The sequence below is a fragment of the Cherax quadricarinatus genome, chromosome 29 (assembly GCF_038502225.1).
Source record: "Cherax quadricarinatus isolate ZL_2023a chromosome 29, ASM3850222v1, whole genome shotgun sequence".
Taxonomy (NCBI): Eukaryota; Metazoa; Arthropoda; class Malacostraca; order Decapoda; family Parastacidae; genus Cherax; species Cherax quadricarinatus.
Genome location: NC_091320.1, coordinates 37,591,890 through 37,612,718, shown reverse-complemented (window position 1 = coordinate 37,612,718; position 20,829 = coordinate 37,591,890). Strand labels below are relative to the sequence as shown.

General features: G+C 39.7%; 2 protein-coding genes across 5 annotated transcripts in view; both read left to right on the top strand.

Annotated features, from left to right (window-relative positions):
• LOC128690600 (uncharacterized) overlaps positions 1-3,938 on the top strand; it is a 33,633-nt gene extending 29,695 nt beyond the window's left edge. Inside the window, exons 13-14 of the mRNA XM_053779329.2 lie at positions 2,953-3,168; positions 3,650-3,938. Of these exons, the coding sequence (XP_053635304.1) occupies positions 2,953-3,168; positions 3,650-3,767 (334 nt within the window). The 3' untranslated portion in view covers positions 3,768-3,938. The remainder of the gene's footprint in view (positions 1-2,952; positions 3,169-3,649) is intronic.
• A 5,741-nt stretch (positions 3,939-9,679) lies between these two features.
• LOC128690453 (dynein axonemal heavy chain 10-like) overlaps positions 9,680-20,829 on the top strand; it is a 208,076-nt gene continuing 196,926 nt past the window's right edge. For all 4 annotated transcript variants that reach the window (XR_011392579.1, XR_011392580.1, XM_070089747.1 and 1 more), the window contains exons 1-2: positions 9,680-9,891; positions 12,504-12,616. Coding sequence is in view for 2 of the 4 variants with exons in the window: in XM_070089747.1 (XP_069945848.1) it covers positions 9,692-9,891; positions 12,504-12,616 (313 nt within the window). In the remaining 2 variants the exon portion in view is untranslated. The remainder of the gene's footprint in view (positions 9,892-12,503; positions 12,617-20,829) is intronic.

Here is a 20,829-nt window from a genome sequence, read left to right as displayed (position 1 = left end):
TACATACCCTACCAAATTCATCCACCAACCTCTGCAACTTCTCTTCAGAATCTCCCAAAAGCACAGTATCATCAGCAAAGAGCAACTGTGACAACTCCCACTTTGTATTTAATTCTTTATCTTTTAACTCCACACCTCTTGCCAAGACCCTCGCATTCACTTCTCTTACAACCCCATCTATAAATATATTGAACAACCACAGTGACATCACACATCCTTGTCTAAGGCCTACTTTTACTGGGAAATAATCTCCCTCTCTCCTACATACTCTAACTTGAGCCTCACTATCCTCATAAAAACTCTTCACTGCTTTCAGTAACCTACCTCCTATACCATACACCTGCAATATCTGCCACATTGCCCCCCTATCCACCCTGTCATATGCCTTTTCCAAATAAATAAATGCCACAAAAACCTCTTTACCCTTATCTAAATACTGTTCACCTATATGTTTCACTGTAAACCCTTGGTCTAGACACCCCCTACCTTTCCTAAAGCCTCCTTGTTCATCTGCTATCCTACTCTCTGTCTTACTCTTAATTCTTTCAATAGTAACACTTTACCAGGTATACTCAACAGACTTCTTTCTTTCTTTCTTTCAACACACTGGCTGTATCCCACCAAGGCGGGGTGGCCCAAAAGGAAAAACGAAAGTTTTTCCTTTTTTTTTTATTTTATTTATTATCACACTGGCCGATTCCCACCAAGGCAGGGTGGCCCGAAAAAGAAAAACTTTCACCATCATTCACTCCATCACTGTCTTGCCAGAAGGGTGCTTTACACTACAGTTTTTAAACTGCAACATTAACACCCCTCCTTCAGAGTGCAGGCACTGTACTTCCCATCTCCAGGACTCAAGTCCGGCCTGCCGGTTTCCCTGAACCCCTTCATAAATGTTACTTTGCTCACACTCCAACAGCACATTTAGTAATATATACAGGAGAAGGGGTTACTAACCCCTTGCTCCCGGCATTTTAGTCGCCTCTTATGCATGGCTTATGGAGGAAGGATTCTGTTTCACTTCCCCATGGAGAACTCAACAGACTTATTCCCCTATAATTTTTGCACTCTCTTTTATCCCCTTTGCCTTTATACAGAGGAACTATGCATGCTCTCTGCCAATCCCTAGGTACCTTACCCTCTTCCAAAACTATAAAACTAAATCCCCATCTGCTTTTAACATTTCTTTCTTTATCCCATCAATCCCAGCTGCGTTACCCCTTTTCATTCTACCCACTGCCTCACGAACTTCCCCCCACACTCACAGCTGGCTCTTCCTCACTCCTACAAGATGTTATTCCTCCTTGCCCTATACAAGAAATCACAGCTTCCCTATCTTCATCAACATTTAACAATTCCTCAAAATATTCCCTCCATCTTCCTGATACCTCTAACTCTCCATTTAATAACTCTCCTCTCCTATTTTTAACTGTCAAATCCTTTTATTCCCTAGGCTTCCTCAGCTTATTAATCTCACTCCAAAACTTTTCCTTATTTTAAACAAAATCTGCACCCACTTTCTTGTAACCACAAACTTCTGCTGAACACTCTAACACTACATTCTTAAACCTACCCCATACATCTTTGACACCATTGCCTATACTCTCACTAGCCCATCTATCCTCCAATAGTTGTTTATATCTTACCCTAACTGCCTCCTCTTTTAGTTTATACACTCTCACCTCTCTCTTACTTGCTGCTTCTATTTTCCTTGTATCTGTATCCCGTCTACCTTTTACTCTCACTGTAGTTACAACTAGAAAGTGATCTGATATATCTGTGGCCCCTCTATAAACATGTACATCCTGAAGTCTACTCAACAGTCTTTTATCTACCAATTCATAGTCCAACAAACTACTGTCACTACGTCCTACATCATATCTTGTATACTTATTTATCCTCTTTTTCTTAAAATACGTATTACCGATAACTAAACCCCTTTCTATACAAAGTTCAATTAAAGGGCTCCCATTATCATTTACACCTGGCACCCCAAACTTACCTACCACACCCTCTCTAAATGTTTCTCCTACTTTAGCATTTAGGTCCCCTACCCCAATTACTCTCTCACTTGGTTCAAAGGTTCCTATTCATTCGCTTAACATCTCCCAAAATCTCTCTCTCTCCTCTACACTTCTCTCTTCTCCAGGTGCATACACGCTTATTATGACCCACTTTTCACATCCGACCCTTATTTTAATCCACATAATCTTTGAATTTACACATTTATATTCCCTCTTCTCCTTCCATAACTGGTCCTTCAACATTATTGCTACCCCTTCCTTAGCTCTAACTCTCTCAGATACTCCGGACTTAATCCCACTTATTTCTTCCCACTGAAACTCGCCTACCCCCTTCAGCTTTGTTTCGCTTAGGGCCAGGACATACAACGTCTTTTCATTCATAACATCAGCAATCACCTCTTTCTTATCATCTGCACTGCATCCACGCACATTCAAGCATCCCAGTTTTATAAAGTTTTTCTTTTTCTCATTTTTAGTAAATATGTACAGGAAAAGGGGTTACTAGCCCATTGATCCCGGCATTTTAGTCGCCTCATATGACACGCATAGCTTACGGGGGAAAGATTCTTTTCCACTTCCCCATGGACAATAGAGAGAGAAAAAAAACAAGAACAAGAGTTATTAAGAAAAAGAAGAAAAACCCTAGATGTGTGTATGTATATATATGCATGTGTATGCCTGTGTTGTGTGACCTAAGTGTAAGTAGAAGTAGCAAGATATACCTGTTATCCAGCATGCTTATGAGACAGAAAAAAGACATCAGCAATCCTACCATCATGTAAAACAGTTACAGGTTTCTGTTTCACAGTCACTTAGCAGGACGGTATTACCTCCCTGGGTGGTTGCTGTCTACCAACCTACTACTTACTAAAATTTTGTTTCTTATATATTGTTTTCCCATTATACTTATAGTTCTTCATTGTTACAGCAAGGACTTCTGGCTGGACATTATTCAAGACTTGTGGTCAACCTACCGACCATTTGCATTGGACAAGTATGATGTACATTTATGCTCTAACACAACTATCATGACGGATGTTTGGGCTGCTGCATATTATTCTCACCTCTGGTCACGCATGATAGGAGCTGATGCCTTTCAGGCTTTCACAGAGGATGCTGAAAATGTCTCTGAAATGGGTGCTCGGTAAGTGGTGTGGAGTGGGTGCTCAACAAGAGTGGAAAGTGGGTGATTGGTAAGCAGTATGTAGAAGGCACTTGGTAAGTACTGTATGTCTGAATTAGAAACTGAGTGAATAACTCTAGTGGGTACTCAGTAAGTGTTGTGAAGTGGGTGTTTGTTGAGTCCTGCATGTCTGGAATGGTTGCTCAGTGTGTTTAAAATAAGTGCTCAGTAATTGTACATCTAAGAAGATTCTTTACAAGCCTGTATATTTCTCACAGCAGCAAGTTATATTAAAATAGAGCATTACTGATAACTCACTATCCTTCACAGTTACGTTGGCAGCATTTTATTTGAAATACCATAAATAACCTTAATAATACTCAATAACCTCTAATAACAAAATATAACTATACATTTATGTGGCCTCAGTTACTTTACTCATCTTTTCCATATATTTAAAAATGCTGTAATTTTTTATTTAATTTGTTTTATGTTCTTTTAGGTTCCGTTCCACATTCCTATCATTGGGAGGAGGCTGTCATCCCAGCAAAGTTTTCCGCAGCTTCAGAGGTCGGGACCCATCTCCAGATGCCCTTCATGTTTTATGTGGACTTTCTTAAAAAAAGAAAGAGCAACAGAGCAGCTGATAGAAACTGCACAGAAACTCTCAACCAAATTATTTAGGAACTTCTAGCTGTATATCACAGGAATTACTTTAAACCCTTAAACTGTTCAAATGTAGATCTACGTTCACGTGCGTAGCGCTCAAACCTTTATTTTCTCCATTTGAAAGCATGTAAAAAAAAGTAGATTTATGTTCGGAACGCTATGCATGTGAACGTAGATCTACGTTTGGACAGTTTAAGGATTAATAATTAAAATTTTCAAGGATTTTAGTTTTTTCAGTGTACTGTATTACTGAGTACCGTGCTAAAATAGTAAGAAAAATCTGTTAAAAAGCATGCTCTAAAAATTAATGTTAACTTTTTGTTATCTTGTTAAGAATTGTGAGTGTAATAAATTTTTTTAAGAATAAAACTGTAAACTTATTTATGACCAGGTGTTTAATCTTGAGAGAGTAAGTGAGATTGTGATTGTGGGTTGTGTTCGAAGTTTTGAAGGGCAGAGAGTGTTTTGGGTTTTCATCTATAACTTTACACCTATCCTTGTTATTACATTGACACTTAAATTTTGTGCTTGAGGAGAGGTTACAGTTTAAGTAATTATAAAGTCCTAATCCTTAGGAATGAAAATAACTCTGACTTATAGGCTGAATAATATATGGTATGATAACACTGAATGTTAAGTTCCTGGGAGTCGTGGTTAGCAGAAATCTACAGTTAGCCAAGACATCAATGCCTGGGTGTCTGTAATAAGACCAATAGACTGCTTGGCTTTCTGTTCAAAAATATAAATAACAAGTCTTAGGGTTATACTACAACTGAATTTCTCATCAAGGAAGGTGCCTTGATGCTTATGAGGAGCCCTTGTTCTAAGAAACTGAGCTTATCCTTTACTTAGATCTAGTTTGATTGTTCTGTTATCCTTATTAAAGGATGGAAATAAATGTGTTGGAAAACATACAGAAAAGGATGCCAAAACTAATCACCTGTATGTATCAAGAAATTTTTTATATGAAGAAAGATTCAGAGCCCTAAATTGTAGATATGACTGAGGTGTACAAGTGGGAACCAAACATAAGTATAGGAGATATAGATTAAGGATTGAGTATAATCAAGAAAGAACTTTAAACACTGATTTAAAATTAAGAAATTAAGGTTTTGAAATACTGAAAAATATGAGTGACAGTGCTGCTACTCTTTAAGTTTTTATGTAACCAGGTTGTAAGAAGGGAAGTTGTCTGAGACCCTTGGTTGTGTATCTGAATTAATGTTTCATTTTCAATTGAATCTTTGTGTTTTAAACACTGAATAGTAAAATGAGCATGAAGGTCATCAAACAGGAATTTATACAGGTAAAACACATAACACTTATAGAACTTGCATCTTTATCTGGTATATCTTATGTTTTGCAGACCAGTAAGCTAAACTTCCTGGTAATTGTAATTAAGAAGATGTATGAGTGAATGTTGATGACTGTTGTCTTCTTTGGGTCATCCTGCCTTGGCAGGACACAGCCATTGAATTAAAAAAATAAAATGGTACAGAACTGTAACAGAAATTATTAACAAAATAAAAACTTGAATGTCATGTATGAGCAATAAAGGAAATGGCCATAGGAGTATGTAGAATTGTAATATTTGTTGATAATAAATTAAGTACTATATCTTGGATCACCCATGACAGTGCTACTATACTGCTGAAGATATAAAAGAAGTTGTGCTCTTTGTATGAAGACACAGTAGCACTGATGGTGGTAAACATTGTTACAGTCTTCACACTTCTTTCTGTTTTCATTCAGTGGTGTGCTTTGAATTGGAGCTACCATCCCCTTCCTTGGACTGAACCTGTTTACTCTGCACTTCCCAGGCACTGTATAAATCCTTTCTCTGACTATGATTTGGTTCTGGGCCTTTTTTTTTTTCTTTTACACTATTCACTAAATCTATCATTTTCTTTCTACTTTTCCACTTGGGCATGTTTATGAAGGCAAGCTTCAGTTTCTTTACACAGTCTTCTTTCTTATTGGAAACGAGTGGTGATTGATTTACTTGTATAACATCCAAGTTGACATATAATTTAGCTAATGTTCCATATACATGTATTTATTCTGAAATAGGGTGATAAAAAGATACTTGTTGACAAACTAAGGCTTATTAGATAATGTTCTGCTCAAAGGTGAGCTTTTATCAGGTCATACAGACCTGAGAAACAGGCCAGACTAACTGGGAATGTTCTCCTGTGGATCAAGGAGTACCTTAGGAATAGGAAGCAGAGTGACTGTCCAGGAAATAATATCAGAATGGGGAAAAGTAACAGGTGGTGTACCACTAGGATTGGCATTAGGACCAGTGCTGTTTCTAGTTTATGTGAATAACATACTAGATGGAACTAAGTCAGGTTTATCTATTTGCTGCTGATTTATAACTAATGAGGAAAATAGTAACATGTGGATGTGGAGAGGCTGTGAAAAGATCTGGACAAACTGCAGGGTTGGTCAGATGGTTGCTTGAATTCAACCCCAGTAAATACAAGGCTATGAAGATTGGGGAGGGGCTGGAAGACCTCATTCATAGAGAAGGACCTAGAAGTAAGCATAGTGCCTACTATAGCACCAGAGGCTCACATCAGCCGAATAACCTCTGTAGCCAGTGCTTGCCTGACAAATCTGAGAGTGGCCTTTAAGAATCTGAATAAAGAGTATTTCCAGGTGCTCTGTCCAACATGTGTAAGGCCCATCTTGAGGTATGCAACACCAGTATGGCAGCAGCACCTGAGGAAGCATGTTAAGAAAGTACAGAAGTTTGCAACTGGACTAGTTTTAGAGCTAAGGGTGTAAGAGTTACTAGGAAAGGGTAAAGGAATTTAATGACTCACGAAATCGTAATGACACGATTGCAAACAAACCATACCCCGGCCGGGATTGAATTTAATCTAATGACCCTAGAGTATAGAAGGACCAGAGGAGATATGATAACAGTATACAAAATACTCATAGGACAGATAGTGACAGGCTGTTTGAGAGGTGGGTACTCTAGGACACAGATGGAATTTAAGACAAATGAGTCATAGGGATGTCGGGAAGTATTTATTTCTTCATTCTTTGAGTGATTGGGAAGCGGAATAACTTCGATGAAGAAGTGGTGGAGGCAGACTCCATACATAGTTTTAAGGATAGGTGTGATAGGACCCACAAAGCTAGAGAGAGTGAATCTGGCAAGTGGCAAGTTGAGGTGGAGGCCAGGAACTAAGATTTGACCCTTGCAGCCCTATATAGGTGAGTACTTACCAACTTCCCTTATATACTCAACACACACCAAGCAAACTGAATGTTTAGTGAGAAAAAAATATGGGCTATAAGAGGGACAACTGCAAAAGGAAGCAAATTGGAAAAAGAAATGAATGTTGAAGAATGTGTATGGGAGATATGTTGTCGAAGAATGGAAGCAAGGAGAGGGAGAACAAAAAAATTAGAGTAAATATATTTACCTATAGTTAAAAGCAAAATTAATGAAAAGGAAACTGAAATCCTTTGTTTGCACTGTAAAGGCTGAGTATGTGTAATAGATAATGAAGTAGGTAATGTAGTGATTTCAGTGAGAAGAGAATCTAAAAATAATTTTTTTTTCATTCATGTTACAACAATCATTTAGTGAATACCCAACATATTACCACATAAATTTTCTAGTTGTGATGCTATTTAAAGTCATACAAGCTAAAGACAAAGGTTGGTACTGTACTGGATTTACTTCTGTATTATTTAAGTTTTTTAAAAAATTGTATTTAATATTATATGTACAATAATTATAAATTATATATGACTACAGTATATAATTTTTTATATAATTTATCTGTATATAGCAATTTGTATAAATGAATAAATTTAACAATAAATGATTATTTCAGTATCATATAATTTATTAACATTAATGGTTAAATAAAATAAAGTGAATCTGAGGTATTTGTTCAAAAACTCCGGAAATCGATATTACCATGGGAACCATGTGCTGCTGTTGGTTGCTCAAGATAATGTTACAGGAGAAGAATCCTGAAGCAGTAATTTTATCATGACATTAGCCTTGTTCTAAATATAATAGGAACTACCTGTAGGTGTATTTTGGTTGTTGTTAGATCCAAGAAAGGTATCCTTGCATTCTGCAAGCCAAGACTCCTCTAATACAATGATCAGAGAAAGGTATCCCTGTATCCTACAAGCCCAGACTCTCTACCTCAATGATTGGAAAAAGGCATCACTGTGACCATGATGACAGTGTCTACTAATGACTTCCAGAACAACAGTGACCAATGACCCCAATGGAAATAAGTCACTTTTTTCTGACTTATTTGGGTTATCCTGGGTAATTACACATATGCTGGTATGTATGATAATTTATGTAAATTTATAATGGTTATACTCATAACCATGTTTTTTAAAGGGGTGGCCCCTCAAGGAAGGTTCCTTGATGTTGGTGAGGGGCTCTTGATTTAGGGAATTGGATCTGTGCTCCAGTTCCCCGAATTAAGCCTGAATGCCTTCCACATCCCCCCCCCCAGGCTCTGTATAATCCTCCGGGTTTAGTGTTTCCCCCTTGATTATAATAATAATAATTTAAAGGGGTGGAGGGGTAAGTCAGCAGAAGGCCTTGGTCAGATGACCAAAAGCTCCAGCTGCAGGTCATCATATGACTAAGACCTGCGGCAAGAAATACTTGTCCTGTTTCCTGATAAACATTACTAAATTTAACCTAACTTATGTAACTATGTTTATGTGTACCTATACCTGAATATTATTTTTATAATTATAATCATTGAGTGCTAAACCCGTAGGAATTATACAGCCCCTGTGGGGGGGGGAATGGAAGGTATTTAGGCTCAATGCAGGGAACTGGAGCACAGATCCAATTCCCTAGATCAAGAGCCCCTCACCAGCGTCAAGGAACCTCCCTTGAGGGGTGTACCTGAATAAACTAATTTATTTATCATGATAATGACATCCACATCACCCATAACAGCAGTAACCATGACAACGGCGTCTGTATCAACATCCATAACAACAGTAACCATGGTAACGACGTGTAACAACATCCATAGCAATGGTAACCATGATAACGTTTGTATCAACATCCATAGCAACAGTAACCATGGTAACGACGTCTACCTACATCCGTGGCAACGGTAACCATGACAACGGCGTTTGACAACATCCATAACAACAGTAACTATGACAATGGCGTCTGTAGCAACGCCTCAGTGTGTGTTCTCAGAGTGACACTCGGCAGTTTTAGCTAGTTACATCAGTAAATTACAATACTATACTTTAATACTATCAGTAGTCGCTACAGTAGCCAGGTAAAGCATGAATCAGAGTTTACATATGTACATGTAAAGCCAACGGGAGAAGTAAATTTATTTAGGCACAGGTACACATAAGCAACAAGCACCATTATCATATATAGTGTAAATTGCTCAGGATAACCCCGCAAAAAAGTCGGAGTAACTTATATCCTGGTTAGTCTTGAGATTTGCCAATGATGCCCAGTAATCTCTGGTCCGAGACCAAGTTAAGACGGAGGATCAAGCCTCCACCTTTCCTAGAGATAAATAACTCATACAGGTTTAGCATAGAGTACAAGCTTGCGATTGTTCTGCTAAGTAATATCTACGCGTCCTCAGAATTAATGTAAAAAAGATTACCACTAAATTTCGTGAAGAAAACACAATAACTTTTTTTTCTCTCTCTTGGGAATCACAGGTCACTATATTTTTTCTGCTGGCAAGTCCAGGACTCAAACCCTGAATTTTGTGGTTGTGAGAGGCTATTATTATTATTATTATTATTATTATTATTATTATTATTATTATTATTATTATTATTATTATTATTATTATTATTATTAACCTTGAAATAGACACACTAACCCAAGATGACAGAAAGAGTCAGTGATGAAGAATTGGTCCAGGAGGAAGAAGAGAAAGAGGAAGAGGAGGAGGATGAGTCTCGGGTGAGGTGGGTGAGCAGGAGGGTGTGTGTACTACTGGGTCACACCAACCACACCTTCACCACACCCACTCTAGTGTGGCCTCACCACCCACACCACCCTCACCCACCTGCACTCCTCGACAGGTGGGTGTCATCCACTTGCTTTGTAGCCACACTGTTCATCTTCACTGTGCTGAAGTAAGTTTATTTAGGCACAAGTACACATTAGTACAATGAATAACTAAAATGTAATGAACACTTGTCAGTGCTCAATAATATCCCACATGGAGATAGTAACTCAGGAGATTAATTGATCTGTATATTTCGATCCTCTTCAGCAGATCTGCTGAAGAGGATCCCAGAAGGGGGTCGAAATATACGGATCAATTAATCTCCTGAGTTTCTATCTCCATGTAGGTTATTGTTGAGCATAAGTACAATTATCATACATAGTGTAAATTACTTAGGATAACTCCCCCCCTCAAAAAAAAAGTCAGAGTTATTTATTTCCATTGGGATTTTTAAACTTATTTCCACCTTTTTTTTTATTTTTAATGTAGCCACCGTCCGGGTGGAAACACTGGGGGTGTTTCCGTGTACCTGCTGACCCCGTTCACCTAGCAAGCAAGTAGGTACCTGGGTGTTAGTCGACTATTGTGGGTCACATCCTGGGGAAGAAAACTGAAGGACCCCAATGGAAATAAGACAAACAGTCCTCGATGATGTATAGACTGTCTTGGATGGTTAACCCTCCAGGGTTGAAAATCCCAACAAAATCTTACCTCACTGTTCTTGTTTCTGGCGTGTATGTTACAAGGACCACGATGGAAATAAGTCACTTTGACTTTTTTAGGTTATCCTTAGTAAATTAAGATAATCTACACATATGCTGATATGTATGATAATGTATGTAACTGTATTTATGTGTACCTGTACCTGAATAAACTTTCTAATGTCTCTTACGGGATGGTTTGAATTAGATTTGGCTTATGCATGTCCTTATTTGTCATTTTAATTGAAGGAAGTGCGAAGTTAATTTCAATGTTATGAATTGTGAATTCAGAATTCAAAAGTTTATTTCCATGTGATACATTGTTTATGCAGAAATGGGTGACGCTTTATAATTCATGTAGAAATGATACTTAGATATTCAGTGCGGATATTTAACTTCATTAGAAGTCTATGCCGCACTTTGCACTTGTCCAGTCACGTAGTGGTACTGGGGACTGAAGTTAGACAATATGGGGATACCTTTCAAGCATCGTGCAGCATCTGCAGAGGACTGAGATTAGACAATATGAGGATACCTTTCTACCATCGTGCAGTACCTGCAGAGGACTGAGGTTAGCCAATATGAGGATACCTTTCTAGCATCGTGCAGCATCCGCAGGGAATTGAGGTTAGACAATATGGGGATACCTTTCTAGCATCGTGCAGCATCCGCAGGGGACTGAGGTTAGACAATATGGGAATACCTTTCTAGCATCATGCAGCATCTGCAGGGGACTGAGGTTAGACAATATGGGGATACCTTTCTAGCACCGTGCAGTATCCGCAGGGGACTGAGGTTAGACAATATGAGTATACCTTTCTAGGATCGTGCAGCATCCGCAGGGAACTGAGGTTAGACAATATGGGGATATCTTTCTAGCATTGTGCAGCATCCGCAGGGGACTGAGGTTGGATACTATGGGGACCGGGCCGCGGGGGCGTTGACCCCCGGAACTCTCTCCAGGTAAACTCCAGGTAATACCTTTCTAGCATCGTGCAGCATCCGCAGGGGGCTGAGGCTAGACAGTAAAGGGATACCTTTCTTGGATCGTGCAGCATCCGCAGGGGACCGAGGTTAGACAATATGGGAATACCTTTCTAGCATCATGTAGCATCCACAGGGGACTGAGGTTAGACAATATGGGGATACCTTTCTAGCATCATGCAGCATCCCCATTGGACTGAGGTTAGACAATATGGGGATACCTTTCTAGCATCATGCAGCATCCGCAGGGGACTGAGGTTAGACAATATGGGGATACCTTTCTAGCATCGTGCAGCATCCGCAGGGGACTGAGGTTAGACAATATGGGTATACCTTTCTAGGATCGTGCAGCATCCGCGGGGAACTGAGGTTAGACAATATGGGGATACCTTTCTAGCATTGTGCAGCATCCACAGGGGGCTGAGGCTAGACAGTAAAGGGATACCTTTCTTGGATCGTGCAGCATCCGTAGGGGACTGAGGTTAGACAATATGGGAATACCTTTCTAGCATCATGCAGCATCCCCATTGGACTGAGGTTAGACAATATGGGGATACCTTTCTAGCATCATGCAGCATCCGCAGGGGACTGAGGTTAGACAATATGGGGATACCTTTCTAGCATCGTGCAGCATCCGCAGGGGACTGAGGTTAGACAATATGGGTATACCTTTCTAGGATCGTGCAGCATCCGCGGGGAACTGAGGTTAGACAATATGGGGATACCTTTCTAGCATTGTGCAGCATCCACAGGGGGCTGAGGCTAGACAGTAAAGGGATACCTTTCTTGGATCGTGCAGCATCCGTAGGGGACTGAGGTTAGACAGTAAGGGGATACCTTTCTTGGATCGGGCAGCATCCGTAGGGGACTGAGGTTAGACAGTAAGGGGATACCTTTCTTGGATCGTGCAGCATCCGTAGGGGACTGAGGTTAGACAGTAAGGGGTTACCTTCCTAGCATCGTGCAGCAGCAATAATACATTTAATTGTTTGTGCTTCAGGTTCCTGGATGAGGCGGAAAGAGGGTCGTGTCTGTTCTTCTGGCAAGACCAGGAGATGCAGGACGACCTGCATGGTGTCCAGGGTTATCACCACCAACAGCCTACCACCACTGGTAGGCCTGCCTGCTTTTACTTCAGGTCTATGTCTTATGCCTCTCGCTGTAGTCCTACCTACGTTTTATACCTCACTTGGTGGGCCTACCTAAGTTATACAGTGCCTTTCCTGGCAGGCCTACCTACTTATTCCTCTCAGTATATCTACCTACCTGTTATACTTCTCTTGGTAGGCCTACCTACCTCTTATAAGGTGTCCCGTAGCTGGATTAGTAACGCACTCATCTCACACACTGAGGTCCGGGGTTAGATCCCCGGTACGGGTGGAAACATTAGGACGTGTTTCCTGGGTGTTAGTGGACTGGTGTGGGTCGGAATATTGGGGACAAACCTGACCTAATTTGCGGGAAATGCTGTGCATAACAAGGGGCTTTCTATATAGTAGTATATCATTAATGTCAGCCATGGTCTGTATACGTTGTACATTTACTTGTAGAAATAAAGATATTATTATTATTATTATTATTATTATTATTATTATTATTATTATTATTATTATTATTATTATTATTATTATTATTATTATTATTATGCCTCTCTTGGTAAGCCTACTTATCTTTTATTCCTCTCCCAGTTGTTCTGTGTTCCATATAACACAATAACACTACATAACACAAGAACATGAGTCAGCAACAGTTTAAAGAACAATTTAAATTCACATATTAAATATCTCGCTTTAAATAACAATAATAAGTAGCTTTAATTATTCAGTTAATAAATAAAGGGGTTAAATGTCGTAGCTTTAAGTAATGAATTAAATTAGCTTTAATAATGGGGTTAACAGTTAGAGAGAATATAATTAAGTGGTACAGTTTAAATAAGAATGTTAAGTTAAGGTACAGGTACACATAAATACAGTTACATAAATTATCATTACATAGCAGCATGTGTAGATTACCTATTATAACCCAGTAACTTATTACCACTGAGGACCTTAATAATGACTGATGAAGTGACTGAGGTCAATCTTCCCTCAGTCACAAGTCAGTGAAGTTCACTTGAAAAGTTCATTTAATATTATTGTTCTAACACTGCTAACTAACAACCCAAGATTGTCAGGTATATATATATATGACTTGACCAATTGATCAGTTTTATCATGTGAGACAGAAGCTACTCAAAGTTGTTTCTGGAAAAATACTCTGACTGTCCACTTTAAATAAGGGTAAGTTTATTTAGGCACAGGTATAAATAAGTACAATTATTATACATAGTGTCTACATGTCGGTTTAGCGCTTTATTTTATTATAATATTATACATAGTGTAAATTAGCTAGGATAACCCAAAGTGATTTATTAACTTTGTTTACAAGGTTAATAGTTCATTACCAGTGTAACTTGTTTAGTTAACTTTGTGGTACAGTCCCTGGACCCATTATGTACCTATGTAATGTTGTGGTACAGTTCCTGGACCCATTATGTACCTCTGTAATGTTGTGGTACAGTCCCTGCACCCATTATGTACCTCTGTAATGTTGTGGTTGGCTTAGCGCTTCTTTTTGATTATAATAATAATGTAATGTTGTGGTACAGTTCCTGGACCCATTATGTACCTCTGTAATGTTGTGGTACAGTTCCTGGACCCATTATGTACCTCTGTAATGTTGTGGTACAGTTCCTGGACCCATTATGTACCTCTGTAATGTTGTGGTACAGTCCCTGGACCCATTATGTACCTCTGTAATGTTGTGGTACAGTTCCTGGACCCATTATGTACCTCTGTAATGTTGTGGTACAGTTCCTGGACCCATTATGTACCTCTGTAATGTTGTGGTACAGTTCCTGGACCCATTATGTACCTCTGTAATGTTGTGGTACAGTTCCTGAACCCATTATGTACCTCTGTAATGTTGTGGTACAGTCCCTGGACCCATTATGTACCTCTGTAATGTTGTGGTACAGTCCCTGGACCCATTATGTACTTCTGTAATGTGGTACAGTTTCTGGACCCATTATGTACCTCTGTAATGTTGTGGTACAGTCCCTGGACCCATTATGTACCTCTATAATGTTGTGGTACAGTCCCTGGACCCATTATGTACCTCTGTAATGTTGTGGTGCAGTCCCTGGACCCATTATGTACCTCTGTAATGTTGTGGTACAGTGTCTGGACGCATTATGTACCTCTGTAATGTTGTGGTACAGTCCCTGGACCCATTATGTACGTCTGTAATGTTGTGGTACAGTCCCTGGACCCATTATGTACCTCTGTAATGTTGTGGTACAGTTCCTGGACCCATTATGTACCTCTGTTATGTTGTGGTACAGTCCCTGGACCCATTATGTACCTCTGTAATGTTGTGGTACAGTTCCTGGACCCATTATGTACCTCTGTAATGTTGTGGTACAGTTCCTGGGCCCATTATGTACCTCTAATGTTGTGGTACAGTTCCTGGACCCATTATGTACCTCTGTAATGTTGTGGTAAAGTCCCTTGACCCATTATGTACCTCTGTAATGTTGTGGTACAGTTCCTGGACCCATTATGTACCTCTGTAATGTTGTGGCACAGTTCCTGGACCCATTATGTACCTCGGTAATGTTGTGGTACAGTCCCTGGACCCATTATGTACCTCTGTAATGTTGTGGTACAGTCCCTGGACCCATTATGTACCTCTGTAATGTTGTGGTACAGTTCCTGGACCCATTATGTACCTCTGTAATGTTGCAGTGCAGTCCCTTGACCGATTATGTACCTCTGTAATGTTGTGGTACAGTTCCTGGACCCATTATGTACCTCTGTAATGTTGTGGTACAGTTCCTGGACCCATTATGTACCTCTGTAATGTTGTGGTACAGTCCCTGGACCCATTATGTACCTCTGTAATATTGAGGTACAGTCCCTGGACCCATTATGTACCTCTGTAATGTTGTGGTACAGTTCCTGGACCCATTATGTACCTCTGTAATGTTGTGGTACAGTCCCTGGACCCATTATGTACCTCTGTAATGTTGTGGTACAGTTCCTGGACCTATTATGTACCTCTGTAATGTTGTGGTACAGTCCCTGGACCCATTGTGTACCTCTGTAATGTTGTGGTACAGTTCCTGGACCCATTATGTACCTCTGTAATGTTGTGGTACAGTTGCTGGACCAATTATGTACCTCTGTAATATTGAGGTACAGTTCTGGGACCCATTATGTACCTCTGTAATGTTGAGGTACAGCTCTTGGACCCATTATTTACCTCTGCAAAGTTGAGGTACAGTTCCTGGATCCATTATGTACCTCTGTAATGTTGTGGTACAGTTCCTGGACCCATTATATACCTCTGCAATGTTGATGTACAGTTCCTGGATCCATTATGTACCTCTATAATTTTGATGTACAGTTCCTGGGCCAATTATGTACCTCTGTAATGTTGTGGTACAGTCCCTGGACCCATCATGTACCTCTGCAATATTGAGGTACAGTTGCTGGACCCATTATGTACCTCTGTAATGCTGATGTACAGTTCCTGGATCCATTATGTACCTCTGTAATGCTGATGTACACTTCCTGGATCCATTATGTACCTCTGTAATGTTGAGGTACAGTTCCTGGGCCCATTTTGTACCTCTGTAATGTTGAGGTACAGTCCCTGGACCCATTATGTACCTTTGTAATATTGAGGTACAGTCCCTGGATCTGTTATGTACCTCTGTAATATTGAGGTACAGTCCCTGGATCTGTTATGTACCTCTGTAATGAACATCGAAATGGTATACAATACCGACAGATTGGTAGGTAAGACACATAGGCAACAGTTAGGCAACTTTATTCCGAAACGTTTCGCCTACACAGTAGGCTTCTTCAGTCGAATACAGAAAGTAGGCAGGAATAGTAGAGATGTGAAGACGATGTAATCAGTCCATCACTGTTGGATCTGAGAGGGACCTGACCTCTCAGTGGCTACATTCTCACTACTACTACTACTCTGCACCTCTCCTTCCGACAGTATTTAAGTCTCGCACTGTCGCTTGATCTTCAGATAGTTCCTGACTATGGAACTGAACTTCTCCAGGCCGAGGGACTGACAACCTCAAATTCTACGACTTCAAGAGTGATGGACTGATTACATCGTCTTCACATCTCTACTATTCCTGCCTACTTTCTGTATTCGACTGAAGAAGCCTACTGTGTAGGCAAAACATTTCGGAATAAAGTTGCCTAACTGTTGCCTATGTGTCTTACCTACCAACCTGTCGGTATTGTATACCATTTCGATGTTCATCTTGTCAGACACTGCAACACATGGCCTCTTGGTACAGAAAACGCCTTAGACAACCCTTTCAAGTGAGAACTGTTGGATCTGAGAGGGACCTGACCTCTCATTGGCTACATTCTCGCTACTCTTATTTACCCCTATCTCACCTATGGAATTTGTGCATGGGGCTCAACAACAAGTAACCATCTCAGACCACTAATTACCCAACAAAAGGCTGCAGTTAGAATGATAACAAATTCTCACTACAGGCAACACACTCCACCAATATTCAATACACTCAACCTACTCACCATACAAAACATCCATACTTATTACTGCACCTATTACATACATAGAACACTCAACTCTGATATTAACCCTCCCCTCAAACATCTCCTTGCCAACCTCAACAGAACACATGACCATAACACAAGGCACAGATCACTCTTTGATATTCCTCGTGTCCATCTCACGCTATGCAAAAACTCAATGCACATAAAAGGCCCTAAAATCTGGAATTCATTACCTGTAAATATAAAAGAAACACTACCTGTTTATAAATTCAAGTCTCTTCTCAAAGATCACTTACTCACCCAAAACCAAATAAATACTGAATAACTGAACCTTATAAATTGTATATCTTAAATGTTTCTCACAATTATATCACATAAATGTTAAACCTAAAACCCAATCTAACTTTATTATTTTTTAAATACACTACCTAACAGAATACTCCATTCTACTGAATTTACAACAATGCATGCAACCATATGACCTGTCTTTGTAATACTCACTTGTGCTTTATAGTAATTAGTTTACATTAATGTTTTTCACTGATTTCATCATTGCTTAGTTAATCTTAAGTTAATTTTAAGCCAGCCCGTAATGCTATGCATAGTATAAGTGGCGTTGGCATGCTGCTCTTATCTGTATTTTTTTGTACCTCTGTAAGTGTGCTCAAATTACTACTACTACTCTGCACCTCTCCTTCCGACAGTATTTAAGTCTCGCACTGTCGCTTGATCTTCAGATAGTTCCTGACTATGGAACTGAACTTCTCCAGGCCGAGGGACTGACAACCTCAAATTCTACGACTTCAAGAGTGATGGACTGATTACATCGTCTTCACATCTCTACTATTCCTGCCTACTTTCTGTATTCGACTGAAGAAGCCTACTGTGTAGGCAAAACATTTCGGAATAAAGTTGCCTAACTGTTGCCTATGTGTCTTACCTACCAACCTGTCGGTATTGTATACCATTTCGATGTTCATCTTGTCAGACACTGCAACACATGGCCTCTTGGTACAGAAAACGCCTTAGACAACCCTTTCAAGTGAGAACTGTTGGATCTGAGAGGGACCTGACCTCTCATTGGCTACATTCTCACTACTCTTATTTACCCCTATCTCACCTATGGAATTTGTGCATGGGGCTCAACAACAAGTAACCATCTCAGACCACTAATTACCCAACAAAAGGCTGCAGTTAGAATGATAACAAATTCTCACTACAGGCAACACACTCCACCAATATTCAATACACTCAACCTACTCACCATACAAAACATCCATACTTATTACTGCACCTATTACATACATAGAACACTCAACTCTGATATTAACCCTCCCCTCAAACATCTCCTTGCCAACCTCAACAGAACACATGACCATAACACAAGGCACAGATCACTCTTTGATATTCCTCGTGTCCATCTCACGCTATGCAAAAACTCAATGCACATAAAAGGCCCTAAAATCTGGAATTCATTACCTGTAAATATAAAAGAAACACTACCTGTTTATAAATTCAAGTCTCTTCTCAAAGATCACTTACTCACCCAAAACCAAATAAATACTGAATAACTGAACCTTATAAATTGTATATCTTAAATGTTTCTCACAATTATATCACATAAATGTTAAACCTAAAACCCAATCTAACTTTATTATTTTTTAAATACACTACCTAACAGAATACTCCATTCTACTGAATTTACAACAATGCATGCAACCATATGACCTGTCTTTGTAATACTCACTTGTGCTTTATAGTAATTAGTTTACATTAATGTTTTTCACTGATTTCATCATTGCTTAGTTAATCTTAAGTTAATTTTAAGCCAGCCCGTAATGCTATGCATAGTATAAGTGGCGTTGGCATGCTGCTCTTATCTGTATTTTTTTGTACCTCTGTAAGTGTGCTCAAATTACTACTACTACTCTGCACCTCTCCTTCCGACAGTATTTAAGTCTCGCACTGTCGCTTGATCTTCAGATAGTTCCTGACTATGGAACTGAACTTCTCCAGGCCGAGGGACTGACAACCTCAAATTCTACGACTTTAAGGGTGATGGACTGATTACATCGTCTTCACATCTCTACTGTTCCTGCCTACTTTCTGTATTCGACTGAAGAAGCCTACTGTGTAGGCGAAACGTTTCGGAATAAAGTTGTCTAACTGTTGCATATGTGTCTTACCTAACAACCTCAAATTCTATGACTTCAAGGGTGATGGACTGATTACATCGTCTTCACATCTCTACTATTCCTGCCTACTTTCTGTATTCGACTGAAGAAGCCTACTGTGTAGGCGAAAAGTTTCGGAATAAAGTTGCCTAACTGTTGCCTATGTGTCTTACCTACCTACCTCTGTAATGTTGAGGTACAGTCCCTGGACCCATTATGTACCTCTGTAATGTTGAGGTACAGTCCCTGGATCTATTATGTACCTCTGTAATATTGAGGTACAGTTCCTGGACCCATTATATACCTCTGTAATGTTGAGATACAGTCCCTGGACCCATTATGTACCTCTGTAATATTGTACTGCTTTCAAAGACATAAAATAAATAAATAAATAAATAAGTACAGTCCCTGAACCTATTATGTACCTCTGTAATGTTGAGGTACAGTCCCTGGACCCATTATGTACCTCTGTAATATTTTAACTACCTCCCGCACCATGGGTAAGATGTGCATAATAAAGATAATAAGCTAATTATAATGTCCTGTACCTTTTGGCAGGCCCAACTACCTAGGCATGCTAGTTAGTTTAATATGTTTATTATGCACGCTAGACCCATCCTGTGGGCAGTAGTCAAAAGATTACAAAAGATTGTAATTAGTTTTTTATAATATGTAAACCACACATTGTAAGCTTTGTTAGGAAATATACATTTTCATTTCCATTTCTTCAAGTACATATACAAGGTATATAGGCCTAGCTGACATCAGTGACATACTACATACTATATAGAAGCAACTGGCACTGGACAAGCACCTAAAGTCAGTTCCTGATCAGCCGGGCTGTGGCTCGTACGTTGGTTTGCGTGCAGCCAGCAGCAACAGCCTGGTTGATCAGGCTCTGATCCACTAGGAGGCCTGGTCACAGACCGGGCCGCGGGGGCGTTGACCCCCGGAACTCTCCAGGTAAACTCCAGGTAAACTCTCCCAAATATTATGTGACCTCTAGTCTATTAAAACATAAGAACATAAGAATGGAGGAACACTGCAGAAGGCCTACTGGCCCATGCGAGGCAGGTCCTTATTAAAACAACCTCTACCTAAAGCTACCCAAGAAATAACTCCCGTACCCAATGACACCAATCAAACCCAGCCCCTCCCACTCATATATTTGTCCAATCTCTTCTTAAAGCTACCCAAGGTTCTAGCCTCTATCACCCTACTGGGAAGACTGTTCCATGCATCCACAACTCTGTTAGAAAACCAGTACTTACCTATGTCCTTTCTGAATCTAAATTTATCCAACTTAAATCCATTATTTCTGGTTCTTACCTGGTTCGACACCCTCAGTACTTTATTAATATCTCCCTTGTTTATGCCCATCATCCACTTATACACTTCAATGATATCTCCCCTCATTCTGCGCCTCTCCAGAGAGTGGAGATTTAAGGCTTTAAGTCTATCTTCATACTGGAGGTTCCTTACACAGTACAGTGGACCCCCGGCTTACGATGTTATTTCATTCCAGAAGTATGTTCAGGTGCCATTACTGAACGAATTT